Below are 19,121 nucleotides of genomic sequence, written 5' to 3'. Positions count from 1 at the left end.
GTCGGTCCTAAGGGCAGACACCCCAGGCTACTGCACACATTCAGGTGTTCATTTTACTATTTTGTCTATTTGCATCTGTAGATTTCTCCTAAATTCATAAGTTACTATTAGATAATGCCTCATTTGCATATACAAACATAAAATTTCGTTAGGTTAAAACATAGTTTTCTCTAACTATATCACAACCCGGCTCCAAGGCTGTAACAAAAGGGAGACAAGACGAGTGGAAAGTAATAAATAGACATTTATTTAAAGTACCAATAACTAAACTAAACAAACCAAACAAACACTCAAAACAAAGCAGCAGCCGTGTCAGCCAAAAAGTAGAGCAGCCAAAGAGGAGGACCTGGGCCCCATATACCTGGCACTCCCACCAGGCTCAGGTGTGTGTTGGCAGCTGATTAGCAACAACCTGAAAGACAGACAGGACATAGACCCCTAGTGGAAGCAGTGGTGGGCCGCCAGGGCCTTCAAGGCCTTCTCTGCTGGCCTAAACAGAATCACAAAGTTATAGCTATTTTATAATTTAATAATTTTTCTTAAATACACTACATGTATTATAATTTATAAAAATATTTTTTCCATTAGCTTATGTTCTCATTGCACAGCTCCTGTCTTCCTCAGTTGCTCTGCTTCCAGTGCAGCTTGTTTTAAGTAGAGCTTTCATCCAATCAGATTTCACCTCTATGTCTCTAGGTAAGAAGAGAGGCCTGAGGCCCTCTAGGTAGACTTTGCAGATTAAAGTAAATGGGGACGATATTGTTGATTGTCATAGTGTAAGCGTCGTGAGTGTATGATAGGGAATGAATCAATCCAACACGTTTTGGGTTTTCCTCATAAGTTTAGTCAAGACTCCACGGAACCGCACCAAGTCAAATCACACTCTCCCGCTACTTTATCTCCATCACATCAAGCCCCCTAAACAGCGCCGACTAGTGGTCATATCTGATCATCACACAATTCAGGGTAGGGAATTTACATTTGTCAGGGGGAAAGTTTTGCCCCCACTGACTGAAATCCAGGGGCATTCAAAGAAGAGTTGGGGGCACTTTTTGAAACTTGTGAAATCACATTTAACCTTTGTTCAAAATAATAAATATACTTAATTAGGCTTACAGTATATGAGCAATTGTCATCAAATGGCAATAATAAGACTATTAGGCAGTAGTCTACAGATTCAAAGTGTTTTCTTCGATTTGTTGAACAAAATTTCTTTGTTGTTATTTATTGTTATTACATTTTTTAAACAACTATTAACAATTATTAAGTCAACGATGCTTTGATTACATATACATCAGTCATTGTATGGAATTATTGAGAAAAAATATTTTTGTAGCACCTCAAATATTGTGATATTACCCATTTTTGTCCCGAACATATGCATTAGTCATTGTATGGAATTTTTGAGAAAAACATTTTTATAGCACCTTAGAAATTTAAAAAATGTGCCATTTGAAGGTACAAATTCAGTTCAGAGTTTTTGCTGAGTAAAATATCTTAATTGACTGTCAGTCAGCTATTATTCATTTCCAGCAACCCTCAAATCAAAGAATAAAGACACTTTACGCACAATGTTTTGTGCGTAAAGTGTATTTTGTATTTTCCCTTTAACTCACGAGATGCAGGTAGCATGTTTTATACTTTATGTGAATATAATTCATTTAATCTCATTTCCATTATGCAATATGTGTACTTTGTTGGCATCTTATTATGAAAACAGGATGTTCGTCTAAAGAAACCGGATGTTATCTCACGTTAATCTTTCCGCTAACTTTGCAAAGTCCTTCGCTCGCTCCCGATCTGCGCCGTTTGAATGCGTTTACCGTGAATTTCAGCATATAGGTGCACTAACATGTAAGTGTCTGCTGAGTTGACCACGGAGATCTGAGTGTCTGCTGACTTGACCCCAGAAAATTATGGGGGCATTTTTTGCCCCTCTCCTAGTGATATCAGGGGCAAAATTATATTTCTTAGGGGCAGTTTTGCCCTTTGCCCTCGTGTATTTCCGACGCTGACACAATTTCAGTCTTACAATAGTGTTCAACCAATCAGATCTTTAGCTTGACATGTTGGCCGTATTCTTTGACGTGTCAGAGCCTGCTAGCTGGCCTACAATACGTCAGCATTAACGGGAAGCTCAGTTTTCAGGTGCAGCGCTGCAGTGAGGTGCAGCGTGTGCTGTGATTGGTCAGTGGGCGAGCACGTGACTATTGTGAACCGAAACCTAACTTGCCAGCATTGCTTAGTTGGAGGAGTAAGAGTTCAAATTGAAAGATATGGAAGAAATTATAAATTTGTTATGGTTTTGCTTGGTGTAGTTTATTTATTTTTATACCTAGCTTTGTTTTCTGAACACTCAATGGCTGAAGGAGGAGAAACGGATTTCTGGAGAAGGACATTTCCAGAAAAGCTGGACATCGTATCAAAGGGTCGGCCAACCCCACAGCTAGCAGCCCTGACCCAGCATGGAAAAGGATTTGTACGAACGGTATTTCTGGCTGACAGCGTTGGAGAAGCGTTGCACATTTTATGGCTAAGAATGCGTTTCATTTGCAACTGAGCTCTTGGTGTTTGGAGCTACGCTACGCTAACCAAGGCAGCTACACGACAGGACACCACAAGCTACGTGCTTTTGAACACTTTTGGAGAGACCCGAGTGGATCTACAACTCAACGAACACGTTCGCAGGAGGACTCTGGCTGCAACTGACCCGCACTGATGTTCTGAACAACGGTTTTAAACTCTTTGTAATCAAAGAAAGGAGGATGGACTTTGTCTTTAAATGAACAGCAGCTGTGGTAAGTGAACTGCTTTTGTGTTTTTACCTCTGCAGTAGTGTTTCTACTGTGTTCATTTGTCTATCGTGTCGTTTTATGAATAGTATGAATGGCTCGTGCTCTAGCACTGCAGTGTTGCTGGATTGATTTGTTGCTTTGTTGTCATATAAACATATGTGACTGGTTCTTGTGAGTTTGTTCTTGTCACTGTGTTAATTACATTGATTTGGACTATATGCATTATCCGTTAATGACGAAGCATCCCGTCATGCGCGGGGTTATTGTCCGGACAATTGAATCCGTTCGGGCTGTTGTTTCCCCGCTAAGCTAGTTAGCTTAGCCTCCCTGAAGACACGTGCAGTGCCGCAGCCTCAGCTGTTTTTTGTTATTGTTCCAGGTTCAGAGGTCACAGTCCGTTGTCTCCTACATGAGCGAAGTCCACCGAAAACATATTTTCCACAATTTAAGCTTCTGCATTTTCCAAATGCACTAGTATTATTCAAACGTATTGTTCGGTTCGTAAGCCTCGTACCGAACGGTTTAATACGAATATGTGTATTGTTACACCATAGAAACAAATAACCGTGGCTGTGGCGTCATAATGACCTTATTAGGAGATGGCTCAAGTGTAGTAGGACAGCACAGAAGGCCCAGGTATGAAATGCACGGCCCACCACTGAGTGGAAGGGAGGGGTCGTCACACCCCCTCCATAAAAACGGTGTTCCCACCAGGAATACCGACAACTACATACAGATTTCAAATTTACAGATTTCATACTACCGGTTATAGTGCATCCCCCAGCCCACCAATCAATCTCCACTCTGCAACTCCAACATGTGGAGAAGCATCTAAGAGTGAGAGCAGAGAAGGAAGGAAGGCCAGAGAGATTACAGTGATATGGTACAGCACATGATTGAGAATCAAGTTTTCATAGGAGGGTAACAAGTGGTGAACACAAAGAACTGGAATTTCCATAATTCCCGAAGACCAAAAAGCACAGAACCGAAGTACCATAAGCGCTAATCCGACGTAGTATCCAAAAGGTTCCTCTGGAAAAGGCTCACTAGCCAACCAAATCGTCCGCAGACGCACAACGCAAAGAGGCAACCCAACTACAACTCGGCTCACCCAACCGAGGCATGAGCTGTAGTGCTTATGTTCCCGAAAGGTAACAGGCCAAGCTAACAACTTGCCTGTCACCGCACAACAACGAACAGTTCACCACATCCCTCCTTTAACTACCGACTTGCTTACCCTGTGAACCATTCATACCTACTGCACACTGTGCAGCAGCAGTCTTCAGGTTCTCAGGTTAAACACTGCAATGTAACTGGGTCCAATACCCAGACACCCAACAGGCTGTGCAATGCTCTCATTACCGAGTCCAGAATTATCCAGAAACATCCAGAACATTACCATCATCACAAAAAACGTTGGCAGGAAACACCAGAAACTATTGTTTCCCTCAATAAAGCCAGGACCAGCAAACACTTCAAGCCTATGAAATCTGAACTCTGTTTCAGACTCTGAACCAGAAATCTTCACTTCAGTAGCACTTACATACACCAAACCTTCCAGTTTCATTCATACATATTTTTTTATTTTTTTTCAGATTTATTTTGATAGAACATATTTGATAAGATAATGCATCATTTGCATATCTTTACATGTAACAGAAGAAAACGGCACTGTGAATTATGTTCCTACACTAGCAGAATATTACTTGTTTCAACCACCTGAAAAACTCAGTTTACCCACAACATGTATATTCCTTTTTAAAAAGAAATTGTGTTAAATGGTTAAGAACAATGTCATACTTATCATGGTGGATATGGTTAGTAGATACCAAAAATAAAAACAACAGAACCAGTCAAATATTTAGCAGCTTTCTTTTATTTGCTTACAGTTACACATAACGTAGTACATGTTGATTCACATACTGTAGGTACTCAAGTAGTTGGAGTGAAGGGGGGTGGTTGATGCCAATGTGCTTTTGAAATGTAGAATACAACCTGATTGCGAGGGCTTATCATTTCTGATCAGTATGAAATTACAAACAAGCACCTTCATTCACCCATGTTTTATTTCAAATATGGCCCTTTTGGCAGTGTATGGACGACTAAAACAGAGATACTGAGACTCACTTTAATCCAGACACAATGTATTTGGAATTTGGACGTCTTGGGGGGGAAAAGTCTCCTAAAAATTAAGCCCATAAAATGAACAAGTCACGAGATATGTTATCCCCAAGGACAGTAGTCATGTGAAATCACACTAAACCTGACAGCACTCGGTAAACATCATTAGGCTACTTCATTGGACATTTTTATTATTCTGAAAATAGACAAAGTTTGCTTTTTCAACACTACGTGACCTCTATCAAAACAACTGCATGATACCTGGTTTAAAGACAAAGCTGAAAGATATAGAGTAGCACTTGCAGTTGCTATTCTTTCTAAGCTAGGTAGCTGCTCACATTGCAAAGTATTGACACATGGCTGTTGCTTTGGGAACAGTATTTAATACCTGGCAAAGAAAGTCTTTCTTCTGTGATTTTTCCAAACTGGACCACTGACACAGAGTAGTGTATACAGTTGCTCATTTTCTACGCCAGCCTAGCTACTTATGTGGTAAAGTATTGACACATTAGCTGCAGATTTGTGTGCAGTACTTTACAAAAACTAAAGAAAATCTCTCAGATGTTTCAAGGTGATATTTTCCCCCAAGCTAGAACACTAACATTAGCATGTCTAACTAAATTTCAACTTCTAACTTCAAATGGAACACATCATACAGTGTGATATTGATCTGTAAACTACTCTGATAGTTTCATTTCTACCACAATCTGAGCAACGAACTACCAAGACGCTTAATTGTTGCGTGTAGAATGTAGATGGGCTGAGTCTGTTGTCCTAGAAAATACCTCCATTAGCATGGGATGGATAACATGAGTGTCATTGAGTTGAGTGTTTCTATGGATTACTGTATTTCCTGCCAGGACATGTGAAAGGTATTTGGCTCAGACTCTTGGTATGGTGGAAAGTAAACCAAAGAAAAGTATTAGTGCTACTTCAACCTAGTGACAATGGTATTGATTATCATGCTGGAAACATTGATTATGGGACCATCACTGGGAACATAACATAAATAGTACAACAGAAAACCCTCAGCAAAACCACTGTTGGTCCCAGGTTGTGTTTTTCAAGTCGACTCCACCAAACAACTCTACATTACTTATTCCAAGCTTAAGTACCTTACAGTATGTGCATGTGTAGGCATCATAGTATTCAGCTGCTGCATGGAATCAAATAAATAGCTTAGTTACAGACGTAGATATACATTTGATAAAAAAAAGTTAGACCACAAGCATCACACGCAGTGAGCATCACAAATAACAATGCAGCCAAGGAGCAATAACATAAAAGTACAGACATTTGTATCATTTGTGGCATTTACGTCAAAGGATTAACTGTCATTGACATCCTAAGGAAGGCGAGGCCCATTGGTCAGTCTGTCCATCCAACACATAGTATAGTATTTTAAAAACTACTGGTTAAGTAATTGACATTGTTGCCATCATGTCCTACTGCCTACAAGAACAATCAAAATGGAATTACTAGAATGACATAATTAACTAAGCACATTAGGTAAGTTTCCATCCACCCATTTTATGCACATGGGTTTCTTCACAAAAAAACCTGTGTGAAACTGCTGAAAATATCTACAAAATCTTGAAATATTGCAAAATAAAGTTGGTGTATCGATAAAAGCAAAATGCGACAGTGCAATGAAAACAGACCCGATGTAACCTTCCTCACATTAACACATAAAACAAACAGAAATGTCATATTTCCATTGAGTTTTCTAAATTGTTTTTCACAGTTTGAGGTTCGAAGTTGGTTGTCAAACTGGAGAATTAGCATCACGTGGTGTTAATCGAGATTAACCAACTTCTAATAATCGCATAACGGTAGTGGATGGAAACAAGTCATTCTTCCTCGAAATTCGGTATAAATTTGCCATTCATTCAGATGGAAACCTGGCTAGTGTTGCTCCCCTGTTTTAGACACTGCTATACTGCTTCACCTCTATAGCTACATTTAGGCTGCAACTAATGATTATTAATATCATTAACATGTCAATTAATTAAGTCTATGTCATATTAGTAAATAATAAAACATGCCCATCACAATTTCCCAGAGGCCAAAGTGTTCTAGCAGTGCAGCTAGCCAATCACATTCCATGTTTTTTGCTAGTTAGCTATTACAGCAGTTCCTCACAACGTTTTTCGTTCTGCCAGCGGTTTCCAACCTTTTCTGCAACTGGACCATTCTCATATTGACATCTTTGTTGTTGACACGTTAGGTATTTTATCCTCACTACCTCTTCAGTAGAACATCTCAAGCTCTCTCAAACGTTTTTGCTTTGTGCTCATGCTAACTAGTTGCAAAAGTTACACAAATATAGCACATAGCTAAATTGGTCATGGCGGGCAGATTACCTCATGTACTGTCTTTCAGTCGTTCAAAATTGGGCATGACAGGCAAAGATAAGAAAAGATGCAGATAGGACAAACTATGTCGAGTTAATTACTGCACAAAGTGCCTGTATATTTATATAATTATCATTCAGTGTTTTTGATGCATCACATCCTTTCCACGCAGCCTGGTATGTTTCAAGGTGCGGTACCAGTTTGCAGCTTTATAGCATGGCTACAAACTAGATGATGTCAAAGGTTGGCTGAGGTGTTATAAATGGCACTGATGCTCTGGCTTTACCAATCCTGGTCAGCATTTGATCAGTCGAATAAAACGCTGTCATAGTTTTATGTTAGGGTGCTGTACTTGTGTCAAAAGAATACTTCCTGAAACTGATCTTGTCATCTCACTCTTGGCAAGAAAGCAAAGAAACATATTTACCAAATTGTCAAACTGTTCTTTACTAATGGTACTGTTTTCATGTCTTATTCAAGCAGAAATACCTATAACATGCAAAATTCCATTTACTGCGTCTTAGCTTAGCCATTGGTTTAAGAGCATTTGAACATATTTTGACCCAACACCACAGTGAAAGAATAGTAGCAAAGTTATGTTAATAAGACACACTCTGATTATCTGATTATTGACACATAAATCCATTAGGTGACAATTAAAATGATCTTGTTTGAGTAGGAACAATTCGGGGGATCTAATGTAATGTAATGATCATTATACTCTGCAATGAATCAAAGACTGTTAGAGATTTGGTTCTGAAGAAATGTACTCAAGTTTCACAGTGTTCAATGACTTCATAAGTCTTGGTTAACCATCTCCTGTCTCTGTGGAGTCTCCATAAAAAAATCAGTCTGCAGCAAGCGATTAGCATTTCTTTAACATATTGCTTCATGCAACTCAGTGAAAAACCACTTTATATGTTTGGCACAGTTTAAATATACAGATAGACATACAAGCAGTGCATTATGGGACATATAGTTACAACAACAGCCACGCAAAAAATATCATTCAGACATGTTAGAGAATTATTGTCTCATCAAAGAGCAAATAAAGTGGGAATGGAGTTTCAAATTCAGATTATTGTTTTTACTTGTGTTAAATTATACATTTTCCTTTTTTTGCAAAAAACAAACACACTCCAGATAAATCCAAAACACACATACAAACAGCTCTTCTTTTGAGTGCATCTTTGCAAGAAAGAACTCACTCTTATTCAGAAGAAAACTGACTTTCTTTTAAAAATCTTGGCACAATTTGAGTGAAAGAAGGAAGCACTTTAATCTAGTCGTGGTTGTAAATGTCCGACATGAAGGGTGATCATCTTGGATAAGCTTAAGGGAGGCTGCTATTGCTGATGTCTGAGCTTGGATGGATCTGGTTGGATAGTTTTCCTCTCTCGTCATGGTGCTGATACATGATGGAAGGTTTTCCGTTTACATCCATAGCAGCATGGCACTTTCTCTGCTCCTCGGAGCCAGCCACAGCCTAAAACTGAGAGGTTTCAGTAAAGGAGATCGCATCTGTCTTGTCGACGGTAAAACCTCCATTTACATAGGATTTGTTCTCGCACTCTTCGTCATCCAAAGTGGCTTCCAGAGCAAAGGGGTTGGCGACATCGGCGTCCGATGTCAGATCCATCCTCTCCAGTTCCCGCTTGGATAGTTTCTGGACGATACCGGCTCCGTAAGCATCGCCAAGAACGTTGATCATAGTACGGAACCGGTCCCTGAAACACACCCCTCAAAGTCAATCCACAGCATCGTAGGAAAGTAAGAAAGGTGGGAGAAACAGTCAAGATAAAAAGGTCAACAGATAAACTTACAGCAGCCAATCCACAGCGACTATCAGAGTGACATCACTTGCAGGTAATCCAACAGCTGTTAAGACTATCACCATGGTGACAAGCCCAGCATTAGGGACTCCTGCTGCTCCAATACTGGCAACTGTTGCTGTTATACTGCAACACACAGACACAATGTCATAAATATTCTTCATAATAACATGCAGAAATTAAATATGAGAAATTTGGACATTGGTGTCCCAAATGGCATCAGTTAACTAAGTGTGAGCAAAATCAACTTTTGCTACTTAGATGTAGTTTGTACCAGAACATTAGATTATAATAAAACAAAGGGCACAATATCAGGATAGTAAACACTGTATATAAAATGAAGCTGCGATTTCAAGTTTACGGAGGGTATCTCTGGGCACACAGATGTTGAACTCATTGGAAATCAAACAATACCTGCAATCTATCTGTTTCGTGCCCATCTGTAAGCCGGGATTGCATGCCTGCACACAGCTCTGGACACGGAGATGTCTGAGCCGGCGGTTAACAGCTAACAGTGCTAGCAACTAACGGTGCAAACAGCGTGAACTGTGCTAACAACAGTGACAGTGCTGACAGAGATAAGTACACTAGTACACTCACAAAGCTTCCATTAACTAATTGAATGACGTACTCTATTGGTGTTGGTATCACTTTAAGGGTAGCTACTGGTATTGGTACTGGCATTGTAATTGTCTAAACGACGTGGAGATGGTTATGGATTTCAGGAAGAACATAGCCCCACCTGCCCCTATCACCCTGTGCGACTCCCTCATAGACGCTGTGGAGTCCTACCGCTTCCTAGGCGCCACCATAACCCAGGACCTCATGTGGGAGCTGAACATCAGCTCCATCACCAGGAAGGCTCAGCAGAGGATGTACTTCCTGAGGCAGCTGAAGAAGTTCAACCTGCCAAAGATAATGATGGTGCACTTCTACACAGCCATCGTTGAGTCCATCCTCTGCTCCTCCATCAGCGTCTGGTACGCGCATCATTCGCTGCAATCTGCCGTCCCTCCACGACTTATTGGCCTTTAGGCCCTCAGGCGGGCAAGAAAGATTGTAGCCAACCCCCCTCACCCTGGACACAAACAGTTTGAGTCCCTTCCCTTTGTCAGGAGGCTGCGGTCCATCAGGACCAAGACCTCACGCCACAAGAACAGTTTCTTCCCATCTGCAGTCTGGTTCATCAATAAAGCCTGGACCCCCACTGACTCAGACACTTACCGTTACACACTCTTGCACATCTTTTCTCTATTAATATACACTTGACACTTTAATAATATACTTGTTTTAACATAATCTTATAAGTTTGTTTGTTTACCATATTTTATTATATGTATTATTTTTTATATTTATATATTTTCCAGACAAGGTATGACCTAGAGTTAACAAGAAATTTCTATAAAAAATTTCTATAAAACAATAGTTTTATAGTATCATAAGTTGTATTTTATAGTATTTTATAGCCTGCAGTTAGATGTGCCCCTTAGTAACTATGATGTACCTTATAGTAACAATCTGGCCCACATCCAGAGCGTAGTCATTCAGCTGGGCGATGAAGATGGCGGCCACTGCTTCATATAGCGCTGTCCCGTCCATGTTAATGGTGGCACCCACTGGGAGGACGAAACGGGTGATCCGCTTGTCAATGTGATTGTTCTCCTCGGCACATCGGAAGGTGACGGGCAGGGTGGCAGAGCTGAAAGACAAGACAGCTGTTGGCACACAATGGTTTTTTGTTCCCAAATATGAAAATGTTTGATTTGGCTTTCCAAGCAGAGTGAGGGGCACAGTGAATTCTGACCTGGAGGAGATCATGAGTGCTGTCACCAGGGCCTGAGCCATTCCCAATGTGAATGTATACGGGTTCTTCCTCACAATGACAAAGAAGATCAGTGGCAGACAGATAGTGGCGTGGATAGCTAGACTGAGAGACAAAACAGACATTATTATAGAACAATATTCTATATTCTGTGTTACAGAACTAGATACACTTTCATATACCTTTTGGATTCTGTGCCACAACTCTTATACTGTCACATGTTATTGTTGATACAAATATAAAGACCAGGTTGTGTTTTTAACCTCATACCTTCTTAAAATAGTGTTTACTATCATTTACATTCATACATGAAACAAAGTTTACTGTTGCCTGGGCTTAAACAGCCCAATGGGGCAATTGTTAAAGGAATAGTTCAACATTTTTAGGAGTAATCTTGCCTTCTTTTAGAGAGTATGTAGTTAACCTAGCTTAGCAAAAAACTGGAAGCAGGGTTAAACAGCTAGCTTGGTTCTTTCAAAATTATAAAATATATGCCTACCAACAATTGGTGTTTATTCCCAAACTAATTGGATGCAAGTTGTCAATTAGTGCTCATTACAATTGTTGGTAGGTGTATTTTTTAATGCCAACTATTTGGGTTGCTTCCAGTCTTAATGCTAAGCTAGGCTAACAGCTCTCCTGGCCCTAGCTCGGTATCAATCTTCTCATCTTACTCTCTTACTCTTAAAACAATCAAGTATGTTTCACAAAATGTTGAAGTATTCCTCCAAAGTGTTAAAAAACAATTGATACATTTTAGGATAAAAATGTACTTCAACTTGCCCTATGCTCAAAGACAAAGTCAAGGCTAAAAGAAGTCGGTAATACCAGGTAGAAAGTGTAAGCTCTTTTTATCAGCAGGCTGACAACCATGTAAGCTCGGGGCCTGAACAATTTCTCCATTTAATTTTATTCAAACCCATTGAAAAGCTGCAATACAATGATGTTCCTCAAAACTAAACTTTGAGCAACAGTGGCAAGTTGTACAATGCACAATTCTAGTAATTATTGGGAAACAACTATTTACCAATAATGACTCTTCACACATGATTAAGTGAGGTGTCCAAGTTAGAAATCATTACATCATCATGATATTGCATCACAGTGGGTGTAAATATTTTACTGCATAAAAAAATTGCCAATTACATTTCAAGTTTGTAATGTGATCACTGTCCGTAGTTTGAAATCACTAGCTCACTTCACTCCTTGCTTCCAGAATGAATGTTCTGATCAAGATAAACAATGATGAAGGCCATTGAATAAAGGGAGAATGAGTTCAAAAGTCAGTTAACTGAACTGACTTTTAAATAGATTTCAGCTACAGCTCTTATAAAAATGCACATTTAGAGAGATTTGACTTTACTTTGACATTAAAGAGACTTCCTCTGTTGATCATGTCAAAAACTCTTTATTACATTCGCTGTGATTCATTGTCATAAAGCAATAATGCATGAAAAAGTTTTTTCATAGGCTATAAAAGCTGTATTCAGAACATTACAACAAAGTGTGACCGTTGCGTGCAAATATCGTCACAGGAGCACTGGGAGCCTTGGACCGACCCTGTGACCTAACTGGAGGGGATTTACTGTACAGTCTTAAATGGTGTCATTTAGATTTAGTGGCATGGGCGAAGCTTTCATTACTGCAGCTGCAGGTTGAGCAGTTTTAAATGTCCTTGGCCCTTATCAGTGCCTACACAGAGCTCAGCTTTTACTGTATCACTGGAGGGTGAATCGGCCCAAATGTCAACCATAAATCCCAGTGTCTGGAACAGGCGGATACAGAGTAATGGGACAGCTTACCCACTCAGCACCGTCACCATATAAAGACCCATCTTCTTGAAGATCTCCCAGTCTTCAACCTCGATGATCTTAGCTGCAATTAGGAACAGGATCCCTATTGGCATGTAGCTGAAAAAACACATCAAGTTGGAGTCATTTGGTGTAAAGAATATAACATTATAGCAAATAGTGTGCAGCAGCTAAAATGCTAACTTGACTAAATCACAGGTTCTAGCTTCTCAAATATGAATATATGCTGATTTTCTTAGTGTTCTATGATAGTTAAATGAAAATATTTAGGATAAAAACAGTTGGTTAGACAAATAATGCAATTAGTTAATAGATGCAAAATTGGGCAGTTTTATTGCGCTTATTTGATCAAGCTTCCAACTGGTTCGGTTTTGGCAATTTTAAATGCAATTTATGAAGAATTTTCTCTATTTTTCTTTTTGACTGTCAAATCCAAATATGTTATCCCACAAAATCCCTGTGGGAAGACAGAATAGTATTGCCAATATGTTTTCTAGCCTGACAAGCAGTCAGTAATAGACGGTGTTGGGGGAGCTACTTTGAGCCTGTAGCTGGTGAAGCTACAAGCTACTCTTCATTGGAAAGTACTAAATCTACAGCAACACTACAGTTTTATTGAAAGCAGCTAAATGCTACCCCAAATAGCTTGTATCGTGCCATATTTTGTGTAAGTCTGATAAAAATGACTGCTGTGTGTTATGGGAATTGTTGTGTTAAAATGCTCATGTGCTTGAACCTGCAAAAATGCAGTGGTGGGCCGTCAGGGCCAGCAAGGCCTTCTCTGCTGGCCAAAACAGAATCACAAAGTTATAGCTATTTTATGATTTAATATTTTTCCTTAAATACACTACATGTATTATAATTTTTGTTCCCATTATCTTATTTTCTCATTGCACAGCTCCTGTCTTCCTCAGTTGCTCTGCTTCCAGTGCAGCTTGTTTTAAGTAGAGCTTTTATCCAATCAGATCTCACCTCTGTGTCTCTAGGTAAGAACAGAGGCAGAGGCCTGCAGACTCACAAGTCATCCATGTGCAGTTTAAGTGAATGGGGACGATATTGTTGATTGTCATAGTGTTCAACCAATCAGATCTTTAGTTTGACATGTTGGGCGTATTCTTTGACGTGTCAGAGCCTGCTAGCTGGCCTACAAGTACGTGATTGGTCAGTGGGCTAGCCTGACTTGTTGGGCGGTGACAATCCCAATATCTGCTGCCTCTGTGGAGCGGACATTTTCATCCCTCAAACGCATTAAAACGTATTCAAGAAATACAACTGGGGAGGCTCGACTGTCTTCACTGGCGTCCATGAATGGAGAAGGACTTCTTACTGGAACTAAAACACACGGATGTACTGAACAACCTTGAGATTAAACTCTTTGTTAACAAAGAAAGGAGGATGGACTTTGTCTTTAAATAGTGAACAGCAGCTCTGGTAAGTGAACTGCTTTTGTTTTTACATCTGCAGTAGCTTTATATGCTTGTTTATATATTATTATTACTACAACTTGTTTTATGAAGATGGATTTTTGTTTGGTTTTATATGTGATAGGAACTATTGTTAGGTCCAATGTTGCTCTGGGGACATATTTTACCAACTTGGCGACTCTCTCGCTAAATCTGGCAACTTTCCAAACCCTCATGGCGACTTTTTTTGTCAAAAGCTACTAGTGACAAATCTAGCGACTTGTTCTGGTGTTGTTGGAGACTTTTGTGGTGTTTTGACTCGTGAAAGCACGTACGTTCTGCACTGTCGTGAACGAGCAGCGGGAGCTGCCGCGAGCCCCTCCGCCGCCCCAAAGCACACACAGGCGCCTCGCGCAGCAGTCCCAGCTGCAGTCAGAGCAGAGAGGAGACGCACTCTATCTATAGGTGTTGGCTTCATTTTGACACGAAACAAATAATAACCGTAGCTGTGTTTCAGCTGCAGGACAGCAGTGAAGGCCCAGGTATAAAATGCACGGCCCGCCACTGCAAAAATGTATATACATAATAGTACATAATGGAGTATTACTTAAGAGTAATAAGTACTTCAATTTGTATGACTTCTGTTACCAAGACTGCGGTCATGCTAGTAGTTATGGGAAACAGCACCCCAGAAAGGGCTGTATCCTGTGTTCAGACCTTGCTAGATGCACCTTTTTGTAACAAAGAAGGATTTACAAGTATAAAAGATGTAAAGTTAAAAAAATGTTCTCTATTGTCTCATGTGTGGCGGCCGTACATTAAGGGTTTTTGTTTAGATAATCTTTAGTAATAAGAGGAAAAAAACAGATATTGTGTTTGAGTTTATATTTGCTCTTCATCTCACCAACTAGACTAGTTGTTGCTTTTTCTTAAACTCATTGTCTTAGCACATGGAATTTGCAGGCTGAGAAAGATCACAAGATTCAATAGAAACCCTTGAAAATGCTAGTAAGTGGAACTTGAGTTAAGATTTGGTTTTGTTAAACCAAATCTTTGTTAAACCAAATCGTTTCCAAGATCAAGAGGTTTCAAGCCTTTTTTTGCAGATCAGGATTCATTCTTCAAAAGTACTCAAAGGTGCATTTGTATAGTCGTCCAAGTTTTAAAAACTGAAAGTAAGATCATGAGTCCACCATGTCACTAAATGTCGTGTGTCTGGAAACCCATAACTGTAGATCAGTCTTTCATACATACCACATAATGATCTGGACCAGTTTCATGGTTGCTTCGTTCAGCGCATCAAAAAATTCCAGGAGGATACGTCCTCTTTCGCCCATCTTCCCAATGACAAGGCCAAAAGCAACACAGAACACGATAAGCCCCAATACGTTGATTCCATCCGAATACGTCCCAACGATTTTATATTCCTTGGTTATGTTCTGCCAAGAGAGGACACAAGGAGGTTATTCATTCAGCTAACCAAGAGCAGGTCAGGAAGCTGCTTTCACAACCACATTAGCTTTCTCTAAAGAGCCATTGATGAGCTGTGCAAATGTTTCCTACAGGATCACAGCCCAGTGACCGTGGCTACTTTACTTCTGATGCATTTAGATCAGACGCGGGTTGCCAGGTGCAGAAACATGACACGTAAAGTGCAGCACATGGATCCACATGGACACACCGTCGTATGTAAAGACCAAAACCCCAACAGACATGTTAATGGATGTTCCCAACAGAAGATACTTGTGAACTCTGGTGCTCTAGATGAACAGAATAGAGTAATGTGCACACCTACCTCTACCACCGACATGATAGTAGTGGCGAGAGGTGGAATTGTGGTGGTGTTGGCTGAAATGTTTGGAGGCTCCAGCTCTTTGCGCTTGGTCTTGTACTAGAGTGTGGTCAAATTTCACAACATCAGAGTTACTTCAACATGGCTACAGACTTGTACTCACCACACCCTGATGTAGGTTTAAATGATAAACATGGGTAGAAAGTGGAACAGAGATGAATGATGGATGTGCAAATCCTCTTACCTGCTGAAAACAAGCCTGCACCAGATTTTCGGGGAACATGTTTCTGTAGAAAAACAAGATTGTGGGTGAATGACGGACACTGACTAATGATGTGTATTACACTGACAGATGGGTTGTTGCAACTACTCTTTATGTTGGTCAAAACGATTCATATCAATTAGGAGGATGTAAATGTAATTTATTGAGGCAAAGGAGTTAAACATTAAAATTTGCAGATACCTACTCCAGGGAAGCTAGGATTTTGTCAAAAAAATGTAGTGGGAATTGGATTTTCATGTCATGCTGTCCATTGTTTTCAACTAAATCAATTGTCATACATTCAAGAAACTGAAGGTTGGATATGTGAACCTCAGAGCTCTGGAATTAAAGGCCACGTTATGCTACCAAAGTACTTGGATCAGCTGACAGCAGCTGAAAACCCCTTCCTGACAGCCGAGTCAACTTTCCATGTTGACGTAACTTTATGAGTTGAAGTAATTTCTGAGCCGGCGTAACATTTCGAGTTGAATTGATAAACGTTAACTGTTGATGTTCATTTTTAAAGTTTATATCAATTTTCAAATTGACCAAAGTTTTTGAGTTGGCGAAACCTTTTCAAGTTGCACAAGACACAAAGAGGTGGTAGGCATTAGGAGAAGGGTTTGGTGGCAGGCTCTTCACCCCGCCTTCGACTGTGGACATTCAAAACAAGTATAAAGAATTTTGATGTTGCTGAACAACATCAACATGGGTTTATACTTGTTCATAATGTGAGTTTAGCTCATTTGAAGCATAAAGGCAGAACTGAGGTGATAAACCTTATCAGGGAAAGACCTACGGTTGCAGTCTCTGTCACTTTAACATCTGAATGACTGGGTATTTCATGGTTATGAGAAAAATGTATCACATGGCTGGGAGGTCACCTGAGGAGGTCCAAGAGAGTGTCAACTGTTGTGACGTTGGGCGTTGTCCCGGCTCTGTCAATGTGTTCAGCTGTCTGAGAGACTCCCGGTTTGATAGTCATCACCAAAATAATCCCTGCAAATGATAACAACTTGACTCATTCAGGTTTAATATCAACCACCGTTTTTAAACACCATTTGAGTGACTTAACTGTAAAGCAACTACTGACAACTAGACAAGGGGAGAAAATAATAATCAACTCACCAAGAATAACTGCAATGATGGTTGTTGAGAAGTAATAAATAACAGCTCGCAGACCTATTTTTCCTGATACCTCAGAGTCCAGGGCTGCAACACCTTTTGGACAAAAAGCACAATATTGAATTGAGTTCCAAACCAAAAGCTTGTTCTCAGGTATCAAAATAAAAGAATGAAGATTTTGAAGTCGGATGTGATCGAGCTCTAAATCAAAATCTTGACATTTGCGTGTGAATATACAATCAATTTATCTGGTCAAAACTTTTACAGATTGGGCCTTTAAAACCTCAGCTAGCATTCATGGTGTAGACAGGTAATAAGTACAGACTGCAACCAACGGAAACGTGTCCCGTGGGCCAAGCATGTAGAACTACAGTGGACGACGCAAAAACGCAAATGGCTCTTTCTAGAGCCAGTGTTTGGTTTGCATCCTGGGCTACTGTAGAAACATGGTGGTGCAACATGGCGGACTCACTCTGTATGTAGATATAAATGGTTCATTCTAATCTAACAAAAAATACAAGTTTTTTTCAGGGAATATACAATAAAGAAAACCTACTTACATCAATATCATATTCTAATTCTGCCAATAGTTCCCCTAAATGCTACACCTTTAAGCCTAGAGGCTTCACTAAGATAGTAGGCCAGTAGGTAGTAATCATAAAAGTGTCTAAATGAAAGTAGCAGATGTAAATGTATCTTAAAGCTAAAACAAATATTTTAGGTTCAGGTTTGTTGACCTAAACTAGTTAAAAATGAACACAGAGGAATATTTAGTTATATTACTGATGATATATTGTATATATATATATGTCATATTTATGTTAATTATGTTCAAGTTACCTGTTATCATGCTTGAAATGATGAGTGGGAGGATGACAAGCTTGAGCATTCTCATGAGGATCTCTCCTGGGAAGCCGAAATACTGCTTGTGAAGGTGGGAGAGGGATGTATACTCTCTGACCACAACACCCAAACTGATCCCTGATCAGGAGAAAGACAAAATCACATCATAAACAATTCTTGGTCTCAGCTGAAAAAAAAGGGTAAGTCCTTCGCTGCATATACAGTTGTTTTCATAAGTTTACATACCCTGGCAGAATTGATGAAATATTGGCCATTATTTTGACAGATCATGCAGAAAACCTGTTATTTAAGGATAGTGGTCACGTGAAGCTATTTATCATCACATAATTGTGTGTGCCCTTTTTAAATCATAATAACTGAAATCACCCTGATCAAAAGGTTAAATACCCTTGAATGTTTGGCCTGATAATATACACACACAGGTTTAAATGGTATTAAGGGTAAGTTTCCCCACCTGTGACATGTTAGATTGTAATTAGTGTCCGTGTATAAATAGCCAATGAGTTTCTTAGCTCTTGAGAGATCCCTGCACATTTTCAACCAGGTCTGCTGAAAACTGAGCCATGGGGAAAGCAAAAGAACAGTCAAAGGACCTGCGAGAAAAGGTAGTTGAACTTTATAAATCTGGAAAAACATAAAACATAAAAACATATCCAAAGATTAGAAAAAGGAAAGGGAGGGGAGGGGGGTCTACAGCAGCACTGGGAATCCACTTAAATTAATGGCAGCGTGTTATCAGAAAATATTGAAGGACAATTTGCTTTCATACGTCGGAAAGCTTATGAAGTCTCCTGACCTCAATCTAATTGAGCCACTTTGGGGAGATTTCAAACGTGCAGTTCATGTAAGACAACCCAATCATTTACGGGACCTGGAGGCTTCTTTCCAAGAAGAATGGGCAGCTTCACCATCTGAGAAAATAAAGGGGCGCATCCACAGC

At 39.8% G+C, this 19,121-nt stretch overlaps 1 protein-coding gene across 1 annotated transcript; it reads right to left on the bottom strand.

Moving 5' to 3' along the window:
- Window positions 1-7,707: 7,707 nt before the first annotated feature.
- slc1a1 (solute carrier family 1 member 1) lies at window positions 7,708-18,898 on the bottom strand. The gene is made up of 11 exons (XM_076087209.1): window positions 18,158-18,898; window positions 17,321-17,413; window positions 17,077-17,191; window positions 16,175-16,217; window positions 15,934-16,029; window positions 15,393-15,577; window positions 12,727-12,834; window positions 10,907-11,029; window positions 10,607-10,801; window positions 9,094-9,228; window positions 7,708-8,997 (listed from the first exon to the last, which is right to left on the bottom strand). The coding sequence occupies exons 1-11, from the start codon at window positions 18,210-18,212 to the stop codon at window positions 8,757-8,759; spliced, it is 1,389 nt and encodes a 462-aa protein (XP_075943324.1). The 5' UTR covers window positions 18,213-18,898; the 3' UTR covers window positions 7,708-8,756.
- Between the last annotated feature and the right edge of the window lie 223 nt (window positions 18,899-19,121).

Source organism: Anarhichas minor, unplaced genomic scaffold (genome assembly GCF_050575085.1).
Source record: "Anarhichas minor isolate MPS153535 unplaced genomic scaffold, ASM5057508v1 ptg000009l, whole genome shotgun sequence".
Taxonomy (NCBI): Eukaryota; Metazoa; Chordata; class Actinopteri; order Perciformes; family Anarhichadidae; genus Anarhichas; species Anarhichas minor.
The sequence above is the reverse complement of the archived record's forward strand: the minus strand, read 5'-3'. Positions and strand labels throughout refer to the sequence as shown.